Source organism: Eschrichtius robustus, chromosome 6 (assembly GCF_028021215.1).
Source record: "Eschrichtius robustus isolate mEscRob2 chromosome 6, mEscRob2.pri, whole genome shotgun sequence".
NCBI lineage: Eukaryota > Metazoa > Chordata > Mammalia > Artiodactyla > Eschrichtiidae > Eschrichtius > Eschrichtius robustus.
In genome coordinates this window covers 115,783,673-115,806,313 of record NC_090829.1, presented here as the reverse complement: position 1 = coordinate 115,806,313, position 22,641 = coordinate 115,783,673, and the positions used below count along the sequence as shown (strand labels likewise).

Sequence of the window (22,641 nt, the reverse complement as noted above, 5' to 3'; positions counted from 1 at the left end):
TATAAATAATGACCACCTTCCCCTCTCCATCTTTTCATCCAGTCACTAGGAGAGCAATGGGTTTAGAGAAAGATGGGACTAGAGAAGTCTCAGGCCCCATTGTTCAGTTCAGCCGATACTTGAGTTTTTCATTGGCAGGGGATTGTACAGACAGTACATGGATCGGAGCTGCCTTGCCAGTACCCCAGATGAAAGAGCTGCCCCCCGGGAGTAGGGAAGTTCTATGAATGGAGTATCATTTAAGCTGATATATGAAGGAAAAGTGGGGAGTCAAAAGTGTGTAGAAAGTGTGTAGAGAAGAAACCTACTGTGTTTTAAGGTCCAGAAAGTAAGAGAAACATTGACCTATTTAAGAAGCGAATGAATTTCCTAATGACTTGAGTATAGATTGCAAGGCAGAAAAAGTGGTAAGAAATATAGAAGGACAGGTAACAGAGGGCCTTCTGAGCCACACAAAGACTTTAAACTTTGGCCAAAGGGGATGTTCAGAAGCCATTGATGGACTTTTAGAGGAGAATGCTAGAATGCGAGTACTGTTTTAAACCATCCATCCTGCTGCTGGGTGGAGAATCGAGATAGTGTGGAAAATTTGGGTGATTATTTAGGAGACTAGTGCTGTAATCTAAGAAAGTTCATGTGAATCCACCGGAGGATTTCTACACTTCTAGGTTAGAATTAATGCAGGAGACCCAGGACTGAGCTAAACTATTCTGAGTCCATTATAAGCCTCAGTGATGGATTTCACATGTATGAGTGTATAAACGTGTTGACTTAGAAGAATAGTCATGGATATTGGCATTTTCTCTTTACAAATGTAATATCAATGCAAGTTTGAATATAATTAAAATATTGTTTCAAATAATAAAGTTACTAATTATTGCACAACTCTGCATTGTGTCAATACCAACTGAAAAAGAGGGATCTCCCTCCCATTCTCCAAATAAAATGTAGAAAATAACCAGCCCTACTTTATAGGTGTGTAATGAGAATTAAATGGATGACTAAATATACAGGTTTAGCACAAAGCTTGACATACAATCAGTGGCCAACAGGCATGATTGGGGAGTAAATGGTAGACTAGAAAGTAAATTGTATGATTCCTCAGAGTCTTGCTTACCTTCTGTAATCCAGTACTCCCCGTTTAGATTCTCAGTTGACCAGACCCTCTGATAGTGGCTGCCTCCCCTAGGTGTCCAAACTCTGAGCCCTGCAATTATAGGCTACTACTTTACATTGGGTAGTTCTATGCCCAAGCATCTCCTCACCAAGAAAGCAAAACACTGCCCTGCCCTACCCACTGACTTTGAAATTCTGGTCCCAACGCTTTTATCAATCAAGGAATAGCTGCCTGTCTTTCTTGTACTTGCATTGGAATAACACGCCATTCTATCCACATATCAAGAATTAAATGCGCGAAGATGGAGAAAGTGTTTTGGTTTTGGTTTTGTTTTTTTCAGTTTCTAGCAGACTACATCAACATCTAAAATGTCTCAGTCTAATTTAGCCAAAGGGCACATTTGAAGATTTTCAAGGTTTTCTTCCATTTCCACTTCATTTTCATGACATGAAAATATTTCACAGGTAGCTATCAAGGCCAAGACAAAGTTTTTGCAGGGTTTACTGTATCTCTTTTCAGTGTGATAAGCATTTTAAGCGTTTACTATGTACCAAAGATAGGATTTTTTGCAAATTTTATTTCCTTTGCACAATAAATGTAAGACATAGATAATTATATTTCCATCTTAGAGGTCAAGAAACTAAGGTTTATCAAGATGAAAAATTTGAGATCTATGTGTAGAATCCAGATCTAACAGATTTTAAAGCCTAGGTTCTTTTACTTACGCTGTTCTGCAGTTAAGGGGATTCACATGTATGATTGTATTACCACGTTCACTTAGAAGAATAATCACGGATACTGACATTTTTTCCTTTGAGAATGTTATACTGGGACTTCCCTGGTGGTCCAGTGGCTAAGACTCTGTGCTCCCAATGCAGGGGGCCCGGGTTTGATCCCTGGTCAGGGAACTAGATCCCACATGCCACAACTAAGAGTTCTCATGCCGCAACTAAAGAAAAAGATCCCGCGTGCTGCAACGAAGGTCCCGCGTGCCACAACTAAGACCTGGCACAGTCAAATAAATAAATAAACATTAAAAATCTGGCTTCTGACACCAAATATGTCAACTTTAATAACAATAAAAAAAGAATGTTATACCAATACATGTTTAAATGTAATGAAAATAGTATTTTGAATAATAAAGTTACTAATTATCACATGTCTGCATTTTGACAATACAAACTGTAAAAATTCATTTAACTATTCAGTAAGTGCTTACTCTTTGCAAAATGCTAGGCGAGGAATTATGGAATTAGAGACATAAATCCCAGGTACTCCTGTCCTCAAGTAACTTAAGATACAGTGAAGGGGACAGTCATTCATACAAGTAATTATTCCAGGCAGAAAGAAATAAATGCATGTGTAACCAAGGTGCTGAAAGACTGCAGAATGAAATCATGAGTAAATCCACCTGGAGGGAAATGTTTCTATAATTCATAAGCAGAGAGAGATTCTATTTCTAGAACCGTAGCTTTGTTCGGTGCAGAATAACATTATGAAGGATTAGATTCTCGGACTATTTTTTTTCCATTTTTAAACATTTAAACACAACCGTTTCAAAAACTTTCAGTGGCTCACAATATAAATCTAAAGCTTTGGAGAACATCATGTTTAAGGTGTTGGGAAGCTGGGATCAATGCTGGAGAGACATCTATCCAGTTAATATTCATCAGTGAAAGACATGGTGGAGGAAGTAGAAACAAAACCCTAAAAACTTCCCTAGAGTGAAGGATCTACCTCCACAATCTTGACATATTATTAAATATCAAAAGTTTTTGATAATAAAATGATACTGACCTAATGCTTTAGAATGAAATATGTTTCTTTGTCATCAAATTTTCTAATTAGTTTATAGCTAAAAACAAGAAGGGCAAGAAAGTAGTTACAAAATTCTGAATCCAAGAACAATTTACTTGCTTATACAACTTGGTGAAATATTACAAATGTGAACATGTTTAACAATCTCACTGATAATGTATTTAAAATAGTCATTTAATAAAGTACATATATACTTAATTATAAAACAAGTTGGAATTCCAGACATCAAAACCCTCAGAGAGACCTAAATTATACAGGGCATAAAATACATTATAAATGTCTTGTTACTGTTGCTAAAGAAGATCATTTTAAGCTTTTGTAAAATGTAAAAGCAAAATTAACATTTTACAAGAATCCTTATTTCAAGTACTGTTGGGTATCATCTCATCTAAAAGTTTCAGGATATTTTGACTATTTCAGCTTTCTCCTTGTGATGATAAACTGGTTTGGGTACTGAGACAACCTGGTTTATTATTACAGTACTATAACTAGTTGAAAATTTCCCATAATGAAGAGATCAAGTGGGTTGATGACCTCATGTCCTATGAAATGTGACTTTCAGAACATACATTATTAGGGAGAATAATATAATTATATTCACTTTTAACTCTATATGATTAAAAATAGTATTAGTGTGTGTGTGTTTTGGGGGTTTTTTTCTTTTTTTTTAGATACTAGTATCTTTCTTCTGGGAAGGAAAGTAAGTGCTCAGGAGAGAGGTGGCAGTTCTGAAATAAAAAGCATCATGTAAAGATAATTTAGCACACCAAAGTGATAAATGGACTGATTGATATTCAGTGTTGTTCCTAAAGTTTAATTTTATACTTGCTGTGTTACAACTTGAAACTATAATTCTCCACTTCTAAGATTTGGTAGCATAAACTAAACTCGCTGATCACTCATTGCTTTTTCTATAGTTAAATCCTGCTGTATTGTGAAAATGACTTATTCATGAAAATGTTCCTTTGTTACCCAAGAAAAAGAAAATTGCCACCATTAGTTACACTCCATTTCTGGAGCTGTGAAATCAACCCAGATAAACAGCAAGTTGAAACTTCAGAAGAAAGTGCCTCATAGTTTGGAGAGTGTAATTTTGGACATGTTTGCATCTATTTAGCAGTTATGTTCCATGTCTCTTGGGATAAAGTGGAAAAAGATGCTTTTATCCATGATTTGTAGATTCACTTTTGTCATTGCTTCAGTAAAGAGCTAACAATTTCATAGAGTCTAAAACAGAATGAGCAACTGAAAGCGTTTTTTAATAGTGAAATATACCAAACTTCTCATTCATGGTTGAAGAAAATGGGGGAAGGGGTGTGTTAACCAGTGAGACATGAAGGACAAGCCGTAGGCCTGCCTGTCACAAGGCTGATAGCTTGGTGATGGTTGTATATCATCTACCCTTCATTGGCTCACGAAGCCCATCTCAGCTGAAATGCAAACGTGTGGCATGACACATTTATTTTTCATCTTCAGTCCTGATGGTTTTGGGCATCCTGTGCATCATTAAGTTGTTTCATTTCCCTATGTTCACCACAGATGTGCTGCCACCAGTTCCAGGCCAAGGGGATAAAACGGCAACAATGCTCTCAGATGGAGCCATTTATAGCAGCATTGACTTCACGACCAAAACCACTTACAACAGTTCCAGCCAAATAACACAGGCTACTCCATATGCCACTACACAGATATTGCATTCCAACAGCATACATGAATTGGCTGTCGATCTGCCTGATCCACAGTGGAAAAGCCCAATTCAGCAAAAAACAGATCTGATGGGATTTGGTTATTCTCTACCTGATCAGAACAAAGGTAACAATGGTATGTCAAGTCCTTACTTCCTGAAGAGTTATTTTCATGTCATTTTTGCATGAGATAGAAATTAGTATTTGTTGTTCAGTTTAGTGATTCATCACCAGGTCCACTACCTAAACTAAAAAGTATAACGGCATGTATTCAGTACCTTCCACAATCCCCACCACCACCACTGTCGTCACTATCACCACACACCAACACCAATCAGTGTCATCCTTTTAGCTCTTTTTTCAATAGTGATCAATAGTCCATCTCGACTTCCATTAGGCAGGATAGACAAAACATGCCTCCACTGTCCTATGACATCTGCTTCTGAGTTGCTAACTGCATGTTCTGCATGGGCTTGTGCTGTGAACTAATCACATGATGCCACTATGACCTCTGCCCTTTAACCCTTAGCCTTACTTTACATCCCTGACTACCGATTGGCTGAGGGATTGTCTAATAGAATGCCACACAACCAGTCACAGGATTTCAGCACCACCAGCTCTCACAACAGCTCAGAGAGGAGTGGCAGTCTCTCAGGTTGGTCTCGTCACAGTAAGGAGAAATATTTGTTTGTCACCAGCATGTGACCTGTGTTCCTAACAACCATGAAGAAGTACCTGGATCACAACTCACTGTCAGACATTTATCTTTCAAATAACAATAACAGTTTATCCTAATGAAATCATGATTTGGGGGAGGGGGTAAAATTCACCATCACCCTTTATGCACTAATTGTACAAGGATGTATTCAGGGAAAAATAGTACCATTTTACTAAATACGAATTATTAAGGAGCAGATGAGTTTGATCTGCCTTGAACCCTACTTAAGAGTCAAGAGAACTTTACAATAAAAAGATCATATAGGAAAGTCAACCCCATGGTGTGGACACCAAAAGATGAATTCAACAAAAATGCAAATAATTTTGGAGATTGTTCATAACATTAGGAGTCTGGTGATGTGACTTTCTATATTTGGACAATTTTTCTGAAATATTATGTAATAGGATTCTATTGAACGATATTATTTAGAGTAAGGTCCTGATACCATGCTAAACAAGAATGCTAATATGGGACATTATTCTTTACATTTAATTGCCAAAAAAACCCCTAATCTTTCATATTGATAATTCTTTTGTGCTGTAAATTTTAATATATATTCAAGATACATCAGCTGAACTAACAGTCTGTACTGCAGGTATTGTATAGCACACGTGGGGAAAAACACATTTTACTGGAAAGAAATATATACCTATCATAATGAATATCAGTGATTTTCTCTAGGCCCAAGGATCCTCATCTCTAAAATGAGGAGGTCCTAGTAGACATTCTAACTTTCAAACATAACATGTATGTTGTGTATGACTGACGACTTTATCTGCACATTTCTAGTTGATGCCATGACCTTATTTGCTTATTTTTTCATACTAATGATATACTATTTATTTCTATGAAGTTTTTTTTTTAACCTCAGTTTCTTAATAGAAGATTATAGTGTATTATGATATGTCACAGGCTACGAGGCATCAAGGCCATAAAGAGTTAATTCTTTTACATCATTAGGTTAACATTTACGAAATGACTTTTCCTCAGAGATAGAACCCTTTCAGTCTGAAAATGTTAATGTTCTCTCTCCCCTCCAAAATGAGCCATTTGCTCTTCTTACCTATTGGTAGAATTAGATACATTGTAGAATGCAGAAAATTTTAAACATCTGTTATGAATTTAAACTGGCTTAATAATATAGGGGAATTTTTTGAATAACCTTATATGTCATTTGTACTGTCATTTATTTATGAGGAATCCCATAATTGTACTGAATAATTAAAAAGTTAATTTTATCCTAGGCTTATTTCATTCAAGATATGCAAAGTGTCAATCAATCTATATATATATATATATATATATATATATATATATATATATATTTTTTTTTTTTTTTTTTTAAATCTATATATTGTAAGCCATGGCTTGTTTAAGACCTTCTGTGAATTCCTTATTAAATATTCTGTATATCCTGATTACCACTGAGTTTTAAAAGTTATCTTTTGAGTAATTGTAAGCAGAACATGATTCACAATAGTGCTTACTGCTTTTTTGAATCCATTAATCTCCTGAGTGACATTTATATATATATATATGAATTATATTAACTACTTCATCTACATTTGAATACAAAATTACTTAAATCGGTGATAGAAAGCATTCTTTAGGAGGTAAGAGTGACGTGATTATTCTCTTCTTAGTTTAGTCAAATTGAGTTTACTATTAGAGTTTGTTTTGTGCTTATAATCAGAGGTATGTTTCCTAAAGCTTAGATTTAAGATCAAACTGCCCTATGGATATTGGATCATATCATATTGATATTATAAGATTTTCTTAATTTGTGCACAGTGATGAAACAAATTTAAAATAATCACAGTAATAAAGAAAATTGGACATTCCTGAGTTATATGAATGAATTTCTCACCCTTTTTGAAACACTCTTATAATTTATTAAATACAAAAGTTCTTAGCACTTCTCTTAAAAAAGCCAACCATTAAAAAATATAAAACTCAGATTTTTTCAAAATAGTATCTGCAATCATAACTTTATATATAAACATGCATATACAACACAGTGCCAGTAGTAATAACAAAATCTTTTTATATGCCAGTATTTTTTAAAAATAGACTATAAGTTTAATTTTAAAATGAGCTATTTTCATAATTATCTTTACATAGAAATCATTTGTTCAGCATAAGTAAATATAAATCCAAATATTTACATTTTCAGTTGAAGAGGGACGGGTCAGATATATTTGCAAGTCATCAAAATATGTTCCCCTAAAATATAATGCAGACAGTTCTCACCTTAAAATGCTTGATGATCTTTGGTTGCAAGTAAACAGCAACACAATGAGTTCACTTAGATCAAGATATAGATCTCAGACAGAGAATTTAATTTTCTCAGCTCATATCATATGCCCCTATTATGCTAAGAGCCCACCTCTTAACTCATTCTAGAGAAGACAAAGCACGTTGATTGATAGTCTTACCAAAAGTACCCACAATGAGAGAGCAGAAATTTCCCCCAAAGAGGGGAAAGTAGACATTGTATGGAAAACCCTCACAAATTCCCCCTATGAATCACCTCTGCTTCCACAGCACATTTTTAAGTAAGTTGTTTGGAAGAGTTGATAATGGCTTTCCTGACCTTGGACAAGGATTTCAACAGAGCTGGGTTCAGAGCTGCAGAAATTGTAATTTCCAGTAAAGCTGCTGCATTCTAGATTGCTTGTTCTCTTACTGTGTGAATATGGACCACAAACTCAGAAAGAACCTCTATTTTCTCATCTATAAAATGGAGATGTAAAAACTTCCCTATTTGTGTCAGTTCTGGTGGTGATCATATAACATTTCTAAAAGTGCTATAAAAAGTGAAAAAAGCATAGTACTCATATAAATATACAAGGGATAGAAGAGGTACAACTAGGGAAAAGCTATGAAGAACACACGCCCAACCCATTCTTCTTTTAAGTATTGAGACATAGTTCTGATACTACCGAGAAAGATACAATCTTGTTTATGATCGTTTTGATCAGGAAACAAAGAATTAAGGCTCACCTACCTTAAACACAAAAATTACAGACTTAAATTCAATCTGGTTTATTATTTTTATTCTAAGAATCAGGTTATTTCTGGGATCCTCATTGGGGTAGGAGTTGGGTGGGGAATGGCTTTGGAAACAGGTAGAATTGAGTTTGCTTTGAGATAGAGGATATAGGAGAGTGTGATAATGACTGGCATTTATTGAACATTCTATACATTCTGAGCCCTTTATATGCATTATCGCATGTAATACTCAAAATAACCCCCCAAAATAGTAACTTTATATTTTTTTACATGTATGGAAATTGAGGTGGTATCTATGAATAACTTGTCAACTAGGTGAGAAACTAGTTTTCAAACCCAGAGATCCAGCTCTTATCCTCAAAGCAGAAGATACCTGCTCTCCTTTCTCTTAATACTTCTTCTGCCAAAAATAAAAAGTGAAAGGAAAGGTGAAAGCACTCAGTTTTCAGGGATGCTCTTTTAAATATGTGTGTATATGTGCACACTACCTAGAAAGCAGACATAATTCCATAATTGGCAATAGCGTATATGTCCAGTTCAGTAGTTTCATCACTTTCTGAAACTCAAAGTTATTATTACGTTCCATAATTTTCTGAATTGGCTGATGCAGGTTAGTAATTGGTAGAAGAAAGGAGATGAGGCAAACTTCAGTGATATCTCTATTGTTAGATAGCTGTGCTACAAATATTTGATGCTCGTAACTTTTAGTTCCAGAAAGATGTAGTTCAAGGGGTCAATACCATTTTTTTTTGGAAATACAGCTATTGACTGTAGTGGGAGTGACAGAAGTTACTTAGGTTCCCCTGAAACATTTTTTTGTCATTCTGCTCAAGAAGTACACATTTCTGCATCCAACTGTGGTCCATTTAGGAAGAAACTTGATGTACTTAATTTTGGCGGAGTAAAAAGTACTGCATTGAACAAATGATAAAGCTATACTTTTATATTTTTTAAAACATTTTTATATTTTTTAAACTCTATTTCATTAAGCTCTGGTAATTCCAGATATGGTTTATATGCTGCCAACCTACTTTCTGCTCATGTTTTGTGCATGAATTCATTTGTATTATGAGAATACTGAAACTGATTACTGTGTTTCCATTAATTTTCCCCATATTTGGAATTTTAAGAAACGTTATGCTTAGACATCTGGGAACTACTCTCGCTATATGCAAAAATAATTGTGCCATTCATTAGTCAGAAATTCTATAAAACATATCATTGTGAAAGATTTACAAGTATCCTCCAGATTGTAGTTGATTGATTTTTATAAGTTACTTTTAAGAGAAAACTTACTCTCCTGGATTAATTAAATTGAGTAAATTCTAATGGAAGACTTTAGCCTGTATCCTTAGATACTGCATTTTCCACTGAGACAGATTATGCAAAAGAGCATTATAAACGCACTAAAATCTGACATTTGAAAGAATTTGTTATGGCCCATTATTTCATCTAACAATGAAAATGTGGAGGCAGCAAACGTGAATAAATCAATAAATTAGCTTTTGCTACCGCAGCCATGTTTTTGGTTTATTCAGCTCTGCAGTTAATGCATTGTGAAAGAAACAATATCATTTTGAGTGATTTATAAAAATGTTTTTCTGATTATATCATTTCATTGTTTATAGCTTTTAACAGCTGTAACATACTGATTCTGGTGTTTTGAAAACATAAATACATCTTCCTGTCTGATATACTCTGTTTCTTGTGATATTCACTATGTCTGAATAAATGTATTATTATTTTCAGGTGGGAAAGGTGGAAAAAAGAAGAAAAATAAAAACTCTTCTAAAGCACAGAAAAACAATGGATCAACCTGGGCCAGTGTTCCGCTACCTCCTCCCCCAGTCCAGCCCCTTCCTGGTACAGAGCTGGAACACTATGCAGTGGAACTGCAAGAAAATGGGTAAAAATATCTCATATACCAGCAAAATGCCCAGGGCTATCCTCCTTTCTCTGTTATGCATTTTCGTCTTGATACCGTGTCATCTTCCTGTTTTCCCTGCCGCCTTCCCAACCTGTTCATTGCTCCCCCCCTCTTTTATTGTTTGCCCCATCTATATATTTTTAGCTGATAAATACAACACAGCACATATTGAGGACGTAGAATCCTTGGCCATCAAGTGCCTTAGATTGTCTGCAATCATGATAATGCAGCCTCCATTTATAATATTGCTTGTTAGTTTGAAAGCAAGTAACCCAGAGCTCTGTGAACTAAAGAGGCACTCCTGAGAAGGGCTGAAAAGGAAATTAAAATAACCTTCTTCATCATCCCTCGCATTTCTCTAATGACTTGATGTCTGGCCATAGCAGGGCGCCCACTGTTCAGCTCCATCACAATGGGATAATTGTAGGGATATGGCCAGTGGGTAGGACTTTAATCATCAGCTTTGATGGGAATTTAGGGATCCAAACAATAAAGGAGGTTCAAGCCAATGCACACTCTGTAACAAAACCTTTTAAGTTAGAAAATTTCCTTTAAGAGTTTTAAATTGTGACCAGCTTCCTTATTCTTTCCCAAACATCTCACAAGAATTAGTTTGTTTTCCTCTGTTAGTTTAAGTGTTAATTGATTTTGAAGTAGCAAGACATTGATACTGTTTATTTTTTAATCCAAAAAAAAAAAAATAGCTAGTCAGAAGAAACATAGTCTCTTTTTCTATTTTAATAATTCTAAGTGCTCTGTCTTCCTCACAATTTCCAGGTCACCCATTGCTTTTGACTGAAACTGAAAAATGCAGAATAGAGGCAGTTTTTTATTCCAAGTTTTCCTTTATTTAGAAGTATTTAGGTATTAAAATATCTCAGTTTATTTAAATAATGGTTTTATTTCCTATCTTGTTTTACATAAAGATCACATGCACATGCTTATAATTTTTTCTCCATCTCCTTTTTTCTTACATAACTGCTGTCTTTGAGGTCTCCAGATTAATTTTCCTAACTAGAACTTTCTTTATCACATTTGCTTCCGAAAAAAGATTCCATTTGCTTTTTCTTTCAGTTACCTAATATATATACACATATACTCTATATATGCATTATGTACACAGATAGATAGATAGATGGGCATGCATATGTATAAATAAGCATACCTCCATATTTTTTCTCTATATCTTTCTTTCCCTCCAAAGGGCTTCATTTGCTTTTTGAGATTGTAGTTCCCATATATATGCATGTCATTTTTATTGTACTTTTGTTAAAACGTTCACATCTGAAATAGGAAGTTAAAAGCATACCTTCTTTCTCTGACTTTTTTAAAAACAGAACTTTGCCCATGATCTTATGTAATACATATCAATAATAAAATATGTTAGTGTCACACAATTCCTAGGCAGGGAAGCAGGGAACAGAGGTGTGTATTTCACAAGAAGATATTATTACAGGGCTTAGAAAAATGCATTTTAAAGGCCGTAATTAGAAAATAAGAAAATAGAACTTGTAAACTGGGGAGAGAAAAGTAGTGTTGTTAAACATTTATAAACATAAAGTCTTGAACTCAGATAACGTAAATATTGTAGGTAATTTGGAATCTTGATTAGTAGATTTGAGATGATGATGACTTTGTCCATCTCTTGTTATCTTATTAATATTTTTGTATTTTCTAATGTGAAAACCTTATAATACTGAAAAAAGATTTTTTAATATTTTCTATATTTATACTCTGCTATTCATGATATTAACTTTGAGCTTTTATAGAATTGTTTATATGCCTTGATTTGAAACTTATGCAAATTTAAAGTTTTCTTGAAATATAAACAACAAAAAACTTTAGAAGTCACCTGCTTTTAATAATTTTTATTTCTAACAAACAAGGATTCAGCAATTGTACTTCTTATGGTGATATGTAGATTTTGTTTTTGTTGTTTTGGTATATCATAATAGAGAACTTATTCAACATACTTTTTTTTTTTAAGTACATAAGAACTGTTAAGCCCAGTGCCAGAAAGGAAAGCAAAAGAGATGAAAGAAACAAAAACACAATTAATAAGGAGGATCTGATCCCTGATTTAGGAAACTCACAGAATTCAGAGGTAGAGACCAGAAACCGCACGCACACACACACACACACACACACACACACAATTTTGTATGGCGAGCCCTAGCTAAGCAATGTGCACAAAATAATAACTTGCATACAGAAAGGGATAACCATGTATGCCAGATAAGGCTGGGGCAAGCCTATAGAAGTTGAGTTTTGAGGTGAATCTTGAATCACTTATTCACAAATAATAGTACCCAGAGTTGGGTGTCTATTGGGTGTCAGGCTCTGAGCCAGAAGCAAAAAGGACAAAGGTAATGAGAAGTAGTCCCTAACATAAAGTAATCTCCACATCAGAATAGATTTCTAACCAATGAGTACAACAAAATGTTACTAATGTCACTATTTGCCGTGCAGGTGGAGAGAAATTTTCCTAGCTAAAGGCAAAAAATAGAAATAAAATGAAAGATGAGGAAAAAAGGGAATAGTCCCATTAGTTTTCCTTTAGTACTTCTTACTCTTCCTTTGAAACCCCACCCTATTCTAGTTAAGGTTACTTACCTTTCCTGTATTTGTCATTATTCCTTAAACTTACTTCTCTATTGTAATACTCATCACATTGCATTCTAGTTGCATGTCTATATCTTTCTGCCACATGAGGTTTGTTGAGCTTGAAACATAGACAGGATAGAAGATAATTTGAGAAGGTGTCGTGAGGCCAGTTGTGAAGTCTTGTATGTCTTATAGGAATTCTGATCTTTGGGTATAGAAGATGGATTGGAGGACATGAGGCTAAGGCAGGTGGATAATGTATGGGATATTGGAGCAGAATGGCCAATACCATGAAAATGATAAGAGAATAAAATAAGGCAATGGCAGCAGGATGGAGAGAGAGGGATAGATTTTAGAAATGTATCTAGCCCAGAATAATCACAATCTTGAAAAGATTGTCTTTTGCTTTTTATTACAATGTTTAATATTGTTTCTAAGAGCTTAGATATCATCAATTTTCTTTCTTAGCCTTTCTTGAGCCATTTTTCCCCCACAATACTAAATATCAAAAGTTATCAAATCATTGTCCTAATAGACAATGATTTGTTAATTCAGTACTATATCAACAATGGTAAATGTTCTCTCTCATCAATATGCCTCTCTCAGCTAGACAAAAATGTATCAAAATGTTTGTTCTTAGCTATAAATATAATGTGTTTTAATGTAATCATATGATGCTAGGAAGAATTCAGTAGTAATTCAATAGAAAACTAATGCTTTGTTTTGCTATTGCAATTAGAAATTGGCAGGCTTTCGTGGCTGTTGAACTTTATTGTATTTTTATTAGTAGTTTGGTGTTTGTATCTGGCCTTTCACAAGTTAGTTCACATGCAACATTGATTTGCCATCTGCTCATTATTCACCAGGCAAGACAGATAATATGATGCCTCATATTGCACTGACAGTAAAAGTCAAAGAACAAAAGCTTCTCTAGGAAAGGTTGGCCAAAAGACCTTTGGATTGGTTTTAGAATCATTTTCGTAGTCTTTTTTAGGTTACTACAAGAAAAAGTTGAATTTTCATCACTCAAATAAGATATACATCTGTAAATATGAAGGAAACGCTAAAACCAGAACTATGCTTTTCATAACATTCATAGAGTCATCTATTACTTTCTTGCCCTTCTTCAGAAACTGCACAAAACCTAAGTATCTGTTGTTCTGGAATGAATTAAGACATGAATACCTCAGAGGTGATGCACAGTTCTCCCCATCGTATGATTTGCACCATATCCCAAATTTCTTTAACCTGTTCTCTCATGTTCTTCGCCTAGACTTTCTTTTATCCCCCCCTCTCTATTTTCCACTTCTTGCACAAACGACTGAGATGAATCCGTGGATTTCTCTTAGTTCTGCTTATGTTCCACAGGGGGACAGAGTTTGCTCACTTCTGTTCCAGATTATCTTTGTAGAAAAGACTTGGAAGAATTGATGATAAACACCCATTCTAGTTAAATGGAATAGCAATTAGAATATTTCTTTAGTCATTTAGTACATTATGCAATGTAATTGTATAATGTTAAAACTCATATTTATATGGTAGACTCTCCTTTGCCTGATGGTGTTTGAATAATAAAAAAAATGAGTTGAGTAAAACTAATTACAATTTTTTATGTTACCTTAACGCATGATATATGCACCATTACTTACTCCTTTTCTTATGTTCTGTATGTATTTTCATTCCATGTGTGTGTTCCCTTTAAATTATTTGAAGTAAGAATAGTTTACTACTTATGAAGTAGGGAAATTTTAGGAGATAATTGCCTACTTCCATTTGAAAGATTGAATATATAAATGTTCTTTCTTTGTTCAAAGGTAAGACATCCCTGACAATAGTCTATGTAAGCAAGGAAAGTACATGTACTTGTTTATAGAATAAAATTGTGCTATTTTGTAACAAGTTTTATGAAATAAATTTAAACTATTGATGAAGTATAACAAGATGCATATTCCATATTGAAAATGGGCAGTTTTTTTTTAAAAATTAGGCTACTTATACATATTTTTGTTTGACTTAATAATAGAGCATTTAAAGTTAAGTAAGTTAAGAAAAGAAACCTAAGCATTCTTAATAATGAAGCAGTTTGTGAGTTTTCATTTCAAATCAATAAATATGCTTATCATCACGTACTATTTTTAAGGTATTATGTCAGATGTGGCCAAACAGGAATAGTTCAATGTCATTATGTTAATGTAGCTTAACTCCACTTGAGGAAAAAATACTATTAACATGTGAAAGGTTAAATACTAAAATAAATTGGACAACAGTTACAGAAATCAACATTGGAAATGGCAGAAGACAGTGTATAATCAATTTTCAAGTAAATGTGCAAAAATATTATCAGTGCAAGTTCAGAAGAGTAATATATCAGTGCTACTTGGCCTCATCAGGGAAATCTTTATAAAAGATATGGGATTTAGCTTGTAACTTGAAGGATTTGTAAGAGTAAGCTAGGTGAAATTGGAGGAGTCTAGCTTATTTGAAATAAGTTGAATTCTTTAAACTAATGCACCAAGATGGAAAAGTACAAAGAAAGGAGGAAACAAACCAATTTCTTTTGAGCAGGAGATTCTTGTTGAGAAACTGGAGAAAACATCTGAAAAGGTAGGTTGAGGCTTTGACACATTTAATGGACAGAACAAAGTGAAGTGAATGTTTTATTCCAAGAGTTCTGATGTTTTCATAGACAGGAAGTGTAAGTGATGTGCAAGATTGATTAGAAGATGGGGAAAATTAAAAGCAGTAAATCCAACTGGGATAGTGGTTTATGAACCTTTTACACCACAGACTCTTATCTTCGAATGAAATCTAACTGTGATCTCCAACATAAAAAACATTAAAAATGCCATCGTTTTAGAGCAATATCTTTTTTCGGGTCATACTGGTACTTATATAGTCAAGAAATGGGAATACAAGTTTAACCGTTGATATTTTCTAGTATATAAAAGTGGTTATTTGTAACACACTAAAGTGTGCCTGATACTAAAATGTAAAAGACATTTCAGAAGAGATATTCCTATCAGATTATACAGAGCTTCTGAAACAAAGTCTTCAGTTTGCAACTCATTGAGGTAGAAGATTATTCAGGTACCCTCAACAAGATATGAAAATTGAACAGCCAAAGATGTCATCACACTCTGTATACAACCTCTGACTATCCATCACCCACAGGCAAAATTCCAAACTCTTTCTTGGGGCTGATGAAGCCCTTCATGATCTAGCACATAGTCACCTCTCCTGCCTCATCTATAACCAACCTTCTTTATTTGCCAGCTCTTACCAGTTAAAAAGCTGAGTTCTTCAAATACTTTATATTTTCTCTTCCTCTGGGGCCCCTCATTTGTTACCTAGAATATCGCCTATTCCAGTGGTCGGCAGAGCCTCACCCAAGCCCCAAACTAATTTCAGCCTCCCTGCTTTATTCCTATAATACTTGGTATCTTTGATTATTTGCTTCATATCAGTCTGCCCCACTGGATTTTATGCTCTATAAAAAGATCCAGTTACCTGACACATGATTGTCAAATCAAAGGATGATAAATTCAGGAGTTTTAAATAGACTTTATTTTTTTAGATCTGTTTTAGGTTAACAGCAAAACTGAGCAAAAAAATACATAATCTCCCAATTTCCCATGCCTCCACACACGCATAGCCTCTGCCACTATCAACATCTCCCACCAAAATGGTAAGGTTGTTAAACTGATGAAACTACATTCCCACACAATTATCACCCAACATTCATGGTTTACTTTAGGGTTCAATCTTGGTGTCGTACATTCTGTGTGCAGATGTACAAAGAAAAATTGGATGAGTGTATAATGACATGCATCCACCATTGTAGTATCATCCAGAGTAGTTTCACTGTTGTAAAAACCCTCTGTGCTCAGTCTGTTCATCCCTCCCTCCCCTTAACCTCTGGCAACCACTGATCTTTTTACTGTCTTCATAGTTTTGCCTTTTCCAAAATGTCATATAGTTGGAATCATACAGTATGTAGCCTTTTCAGGTTGGCTTCTTTCCCTTGGGTAATATGCGTTTAAGATTCCTCCATGTCTTATCATGGCTTGATAGTGCATTTCTTTTTAGCACTGAATAATATTCCATTATCTGGATACGCCACGAGTTATTTACTCATTCACCTACTGAAAGACATCTTTGTTGCTTCGAAGTTTCACTAATTATAAACAAAGCTGCTATAAACATCCATGTATAGGCTTTTTGACAAATTCATTTTTAAACAGGATAAGTGGAAAGACACTCAAGTAAAACTATTCAAGAATCATCTGGACATTTACAAATTAGTGTTTTGTAAGGGACATCAAGACTAGATATATATATATTTGTAATATTCATTCTATTTTCAATTTCTTTAATAAAAATCTTCTATATGCTAGATATTGTAATAGGTGCTGGAAATGCAAAGTGGAGAATTACAGAGTTCTCGAGTTAAGGATCTCATAGAATAGTGGGGAAAAAGAGACGGGAGATACATAATTCCAGTATAACATGGGGAGTGCACAGTATAAGTATTATGGAGTTGTAATCAATTCCATATGGTGGGAGCAGAGAAGGCTCACAAAACTGAGGACATTTGACTTGAACCTTGAAGAAGAAGCAGAAGCTCACAGTCACATGATTTGAGAGTCGTCATATACAGACCCAGAGATTGAAAAAAACATAGAGTAGGCTGGTGTTGGGGAAATAATGGGAAATTAAGCTAGAATAATAGGCTGATGAGATGGAGAAGGGTCTTTTAGTCCTTGCTAGTGGGTTTGAACTTTTTCTTACATTAGCAATATCACTAATAATTTAAGCATAGGTGTGATGTGAATGAAGATTTTAGAAATATAATCCAATTGCCTGTGGAAGATATAGAAGGGATGATGATGACATTCCAAGAGACTAGGGAAGCTAATGGGCTGGTTCACATCAGAAGGAGATTGATCTGTGATCGTGGGAGTAGAGGTGAAGTGTAGAATAAAGACTTGGGGGATATTTAAGAGGTTGAATTTATAGGACAATTACATCTAATAATATTGCTTATCTTATCCTTAAGTCTCCTTTTAAAAGTACATTGGGATCTATTTGATCTAAGAAAATAATAGCACTACAGAGAAGGTGTAAATAAAAATGCTACTGATTTTGTGTCACAATTAAAACATTTTGGATTAATTTTCTATGTTCCCTAACCAGAATCCCTAAAATATGCTGTTTTTGAAATTGTTATTTTTCTTTTTAATATATATTTTATAGGATTAGGTTTTAAACTTCTGTTTCTATAGATTTGAGATGTTGAGATACAAGGAGACATCAGTTTCTAATGAAAAAAATTAAGAAAATTAAGACAGTTGAAAGGCTATTGAATACATTTTGTAGCACAAAATCTTAATGGTTGACATGTCATATGGAATGAAAGGTTGGCATAGATCTAGATTAAGAGTAAATAAAATTATCAAACACTTCTTAGATGAATATTGGCATATTCTGTTGGTGCACAAGGATGAACAAGAGAAGAAAGTAGTTAAATCTACAAGCACTAGATTCATTAATTGTCTTTAATTGGCCATTTGGTTTTTCCACATGAGTAACTTCATTGGGAAGTTATTGCCTTTTGTAACTGTCGGGGTAACAATTAGCTAATAAGATCTTTTAAGAATAAATTGAGATCTTGAGATAACCGATGTACTTATGATTAGAAATTAGATAACAGCCAGGTGATTTACTATAATAGTGCCAACAACTGGAAATCAGGAGGAAATAAACTGGGAGAACATTTTAGATGCCACTGTGGTTGCCATTCATTGCCAGTGTAATTGTGTGTGTGTGTGTGTGTGTGTGTGTGTGTGTGTGTGTGTGCCTAAGTGTTAATGTGCTTTTTTTCCTCATTTAATTTCAGCTATGACAGTGATAGCTGGTGCCCACCATTACCAGTACAAACTTATTTACACCAGGGTATGGAAGATGAACTCGAAGAAGATGATGATCGTGTCCCAACACCTCCTGTCCGAGGCGTGGCTTCTTCCCCTGCTATTTCCTTTGGACAGCAGTCCACTGCAACTCTAACTCCCTCCCCACGGGAAGAGATGCAGCCCATGCTGCAGGCTCACCTGGATGAGTTGACAAGGGCCTATCAGTTTGATATAGCAAAGCAAACATGGTAAATATCCTCATGAGGTCAGGGGACCCATGCTTTCAACACATGGATAGAGGAAAGGTTCTTTCACATTAAATTCACAAGAGAGTCTCACTGAACTCTACAGCTGGGGTTAGAAATGCTTTTGTACAACTCCTTCATCATCCACATAAGGAAATTGACTGAAGAAATGTTAAATAATTTGACCAAAGTCACACAACTAATTAGAGTGAACTGGAGCAAGAATTCAGATCTGCTGAATTTCAGGCTCAAGTAGTTTTGGCTACGCCAGAATCTTTTCTAATTTACAGTTTAGCTTCAATTAGCTTATCCTTGAACTCACTTCCAACACCATAATGAAGGACTCTTTTTAGATTCTTCAAAGTGCCTGTGATTAATTCTGTATGTGGTTGTGAATATGTAAATGTAAGCTTCTGCAAATCACATATGGTCAGTGTCAGTTATTAAAAGACCTTCTTTGGGCTGAACTAAATGAGACAGAAAAGAACAACAATGTTAGTAACAGTAAATGCATCCCCCCCCCAAAAAAGCCTCTAGAATAACTTACAAATCCCAAATTCCTTTTTTTCTCATTGATTCATAAACTTACATAAGGTATAGATGGCAGTCTGCTGATGTATCCTGTGAAAAATATGACAGGAATACAAGTGGAACCAACTCTCACAATTCTGTGCAGTTATTTTTTCTTATTTGCTCTCCCTTCTCCCAAACAGTAACATGTAAGTTTGACTCCTGAAAATGAAATCTCAGTAACATACCTCTGATTATCTTATGTTGATTTACGTCCTGTGCTTGAAGTTAAAGTTTTATGAAAGAGCCTTAGCTTCTTTTTTTGGTAGTTTTAGCTACTGGGATAAGCTGATAATGAGATGTCTTATTCTCAGTGTTAATGAACTATGTGTTTTAAAAATACAACTAAATATGCAAAGAGACACTCAAACCAGGAATATCATTTAAAGCTTATTACAAACATAGGTTCTTTTTTTAGAACCAGAGGTTCTTGAACATTTTCTCAATCATCAGGGTTTTTTTCAAAGGTCAAAGACATCTTACTGTTAAACAGTATTATTTTGCATCAGCCTGCTTTATAAAATACAACTACTGAAGTTGAAGCCAGCTGCTTTAAGAGCCAGAGGATTTCCTTCAAGTTAATTAAATGAAGCCCTGCATATTAGTCCTTTAAAGCACAGATCCTAGCTTGGAGGTTCTCAACGCTGCCTGCGTTTTGGAATCATCTGGATAACCTGGATGCATAGGCCCCAACCCCAGATATTCTGATTGCTTGGACTGGGATTTGACTAGGGTCAGCCAAGGCTGGACCACTGCCACTGCCACTCCTTGCTAGCTGTATGACAATGGGCAACTCGCTTAACAATTCTGTGCTTCAGTCCCCCATTTGTAAAATGAGAATGGTAATAGGAATTGACTCATCTACAAAGTGAGAGGGCAGTCCCCCCAAGACCACCCTCACTTCTGACACTATGTACAAGTTTGGAGAGTCCCCAAGACTACCCCCAGGTTCAAGAATTGCTAGAAGGAGCCACAGAACTCACTGAAAGCTATTATACTTGAAGTTATAGCTTATTATAGTGAAAAGATACAGATTAAAATCAGCCAAGAGAAGAAATGCGTGGGAGAAAGGCTAGGAAATTCCAAAGACAGATTTTCCATTTGTCCTCTCCCAGTGGAATAGTGAAAAGCATAATTTCTCAGCAACGCAGTGTGACAATATGGGTCAACCAGGGAAACTTACATGAGCCTTGAGTTTCAGAGTCTTTACTGGGGGTCTGTCCCATAGATGTGGTTGACTATCTGCATGGCTGAACAGGGTCTATGGCCCCTCCAGAAGGTGAGCTGATAGCCTGTGCCTCCAAGTTCCCTCCATAAATCATATAGTCAGACTTTCTGGAGGAGCCTCTGGCCTCCAAGTAAAGACATTTTATCAGACAGGATGTTCTAGAGCTTAGAGATTACCTCTCAGGAGTACAAGGCAAAAGTCTAACTTCTCTTTGGGTAAGGTCAAATTCTTTATTTCACACCATTGTTTTTGGGAGAATTAAATGAGTCTACACTTGTATAGTACTTAGTAAATTATCTAGCCACGTTATAGCTGTTATTATTCAGAGGGCTTGGGTTTTCACCTGAGTTGTTTATTGTTGTCTTTCCACTCTTAGAGCCCCACTTAGTGAGTGCTCCATAGACACTTGCTGAATGAGTGAACAAACTAGTTCATGCCCACCTGCCCCAAGTACCCACAGAGCACACCCTGCTTCTCTCTCGGAGTGTGCTTCTGTTCAGTTCAACAGTTCTCCAGAATGCCATGCTGACGCCCCGTGTAGGAGGTATGAGTCTTCATGTGCTCGCACAGGACCTTGCCCTACTAGGATGGCAGTGCCAGCCCATCTGGGCTGCACATCGACATCACAGGAGGAGTATTTAAAAATAATAATTCCAGGCTTCACCTCCAGGGATTCTGTTCATATTGACCCATGAAGTGCAGAACACAGCGCCTGTCACTAGAAGATACTTAAAAATGTTACGTACCCTTTTCCTGTTCATCTCCTAATTCTCCTGAATTCAAGGAATACATTTTCACCACTCAGTGTGTCTTGGTTCCAACAAGAGGTGTCTTGTCAGCAGTGCTGTAGGACTAGAGTGTTGGTCTGTTCGGTCCTTCTCAGGACCAAAGTGCAAATTATTAGACAAGAATGGCTCATGTATATAAATATCACTTTATATTCTCTTGCTCATGACTTGGCTCAATCCATCCCCGCTTCACAAACAGAATTTGAGGTTACACTTAGAGCAAGATGTTGCCGTCAACACTCAAGATTTTCTGTGAAAGTATTAGTTAGGAAACTTCCTGACTTTCCAGTGAATGAGCTGTGATGAATGCCAGATAATAAATGGGACCTCAAATGCCTTATCTATTAAATTAAAGATGTGGGCCTAATGATATTGAGGTAGCTTCCAGAACGAATATCTTAGGTTTTTTAACATTAAAAGATCTAGAATCTTGTTAATATTGGAGTTGCTTACAAGTTCAAGAATGCAGTTGGGAGAAGAATATTAAACAAATTCTGGAAAAAATGAAATATTTTCCCCATAAATGCAAATATTAAAGAAAAATAATCTTGTATCTTTAATTCAAAAACTAACCATAAAAATGCATAAATCGCCCTTAAATCCAGTGGTCTTTTAAGTATTTTGTATCAAGGCAAAAAAAAAAAAAAAAAAGACAAATGTGTCAAAACATGCTATATTCCCTCTTTAATGACAGTAACAAATAACAGACTTACTTTCCTTCAGCATTTTATGGTTTAGAAAAAACTCCTAAGTAGTCACAAAAAGAGCTGACTGGATTCTAGTGTCCAGCTCTGCATTTTACTAGCCATGTTATTTGAAACTTAAGTCACTTAAATTTGAACCTCCCTTTAAAAAATTCTGAAAGAGAGGTGATAATACCAGTTCCATCTACTTCCCATGGTTGCAATTAGAGTTACTCATTCATTGCAACTGGTTTATTTGGCACACCTACTGTTCTAAACACAGAGTGCTGAGATGAATCTTTTCTGCCTTTGAGGTGTTTAAGACTTGGGTGGCTAA

General features: G+C 35.3%; 1 protein-coding gene across 1 annotated transcript in view; it reads left to right on the top strand.

The window, feature by feature from the left end:
- The window catches only part of ROBO2 (roundabout guidance receptor 2), a 562,829-nt gene that overhangs the window by 517,130 nt on the left and 23,058 nt on the right, over nucleotides 1-22,641 (top strand). Inside the window, exons 20-22 of the mRNA XM_068545712.1 lie at nucleotides 4,475-4,756; nucleotides 10,100-10,256; nucleotides 18,778-19,038. Of these exons, the coding sequence (XP_068401813.1) occupies nucleotides 4,475-4,756; nucleotides 10,100-10,256; nucleotides 18,778-19,038 (700 nt within the window). The remainder of the gene's footprint in view (nucleotides 1-4,474; nucleotides 4,757-10,099; nucleotides 10,257-18,777; nucleotides 19,039-22,641) is intronic.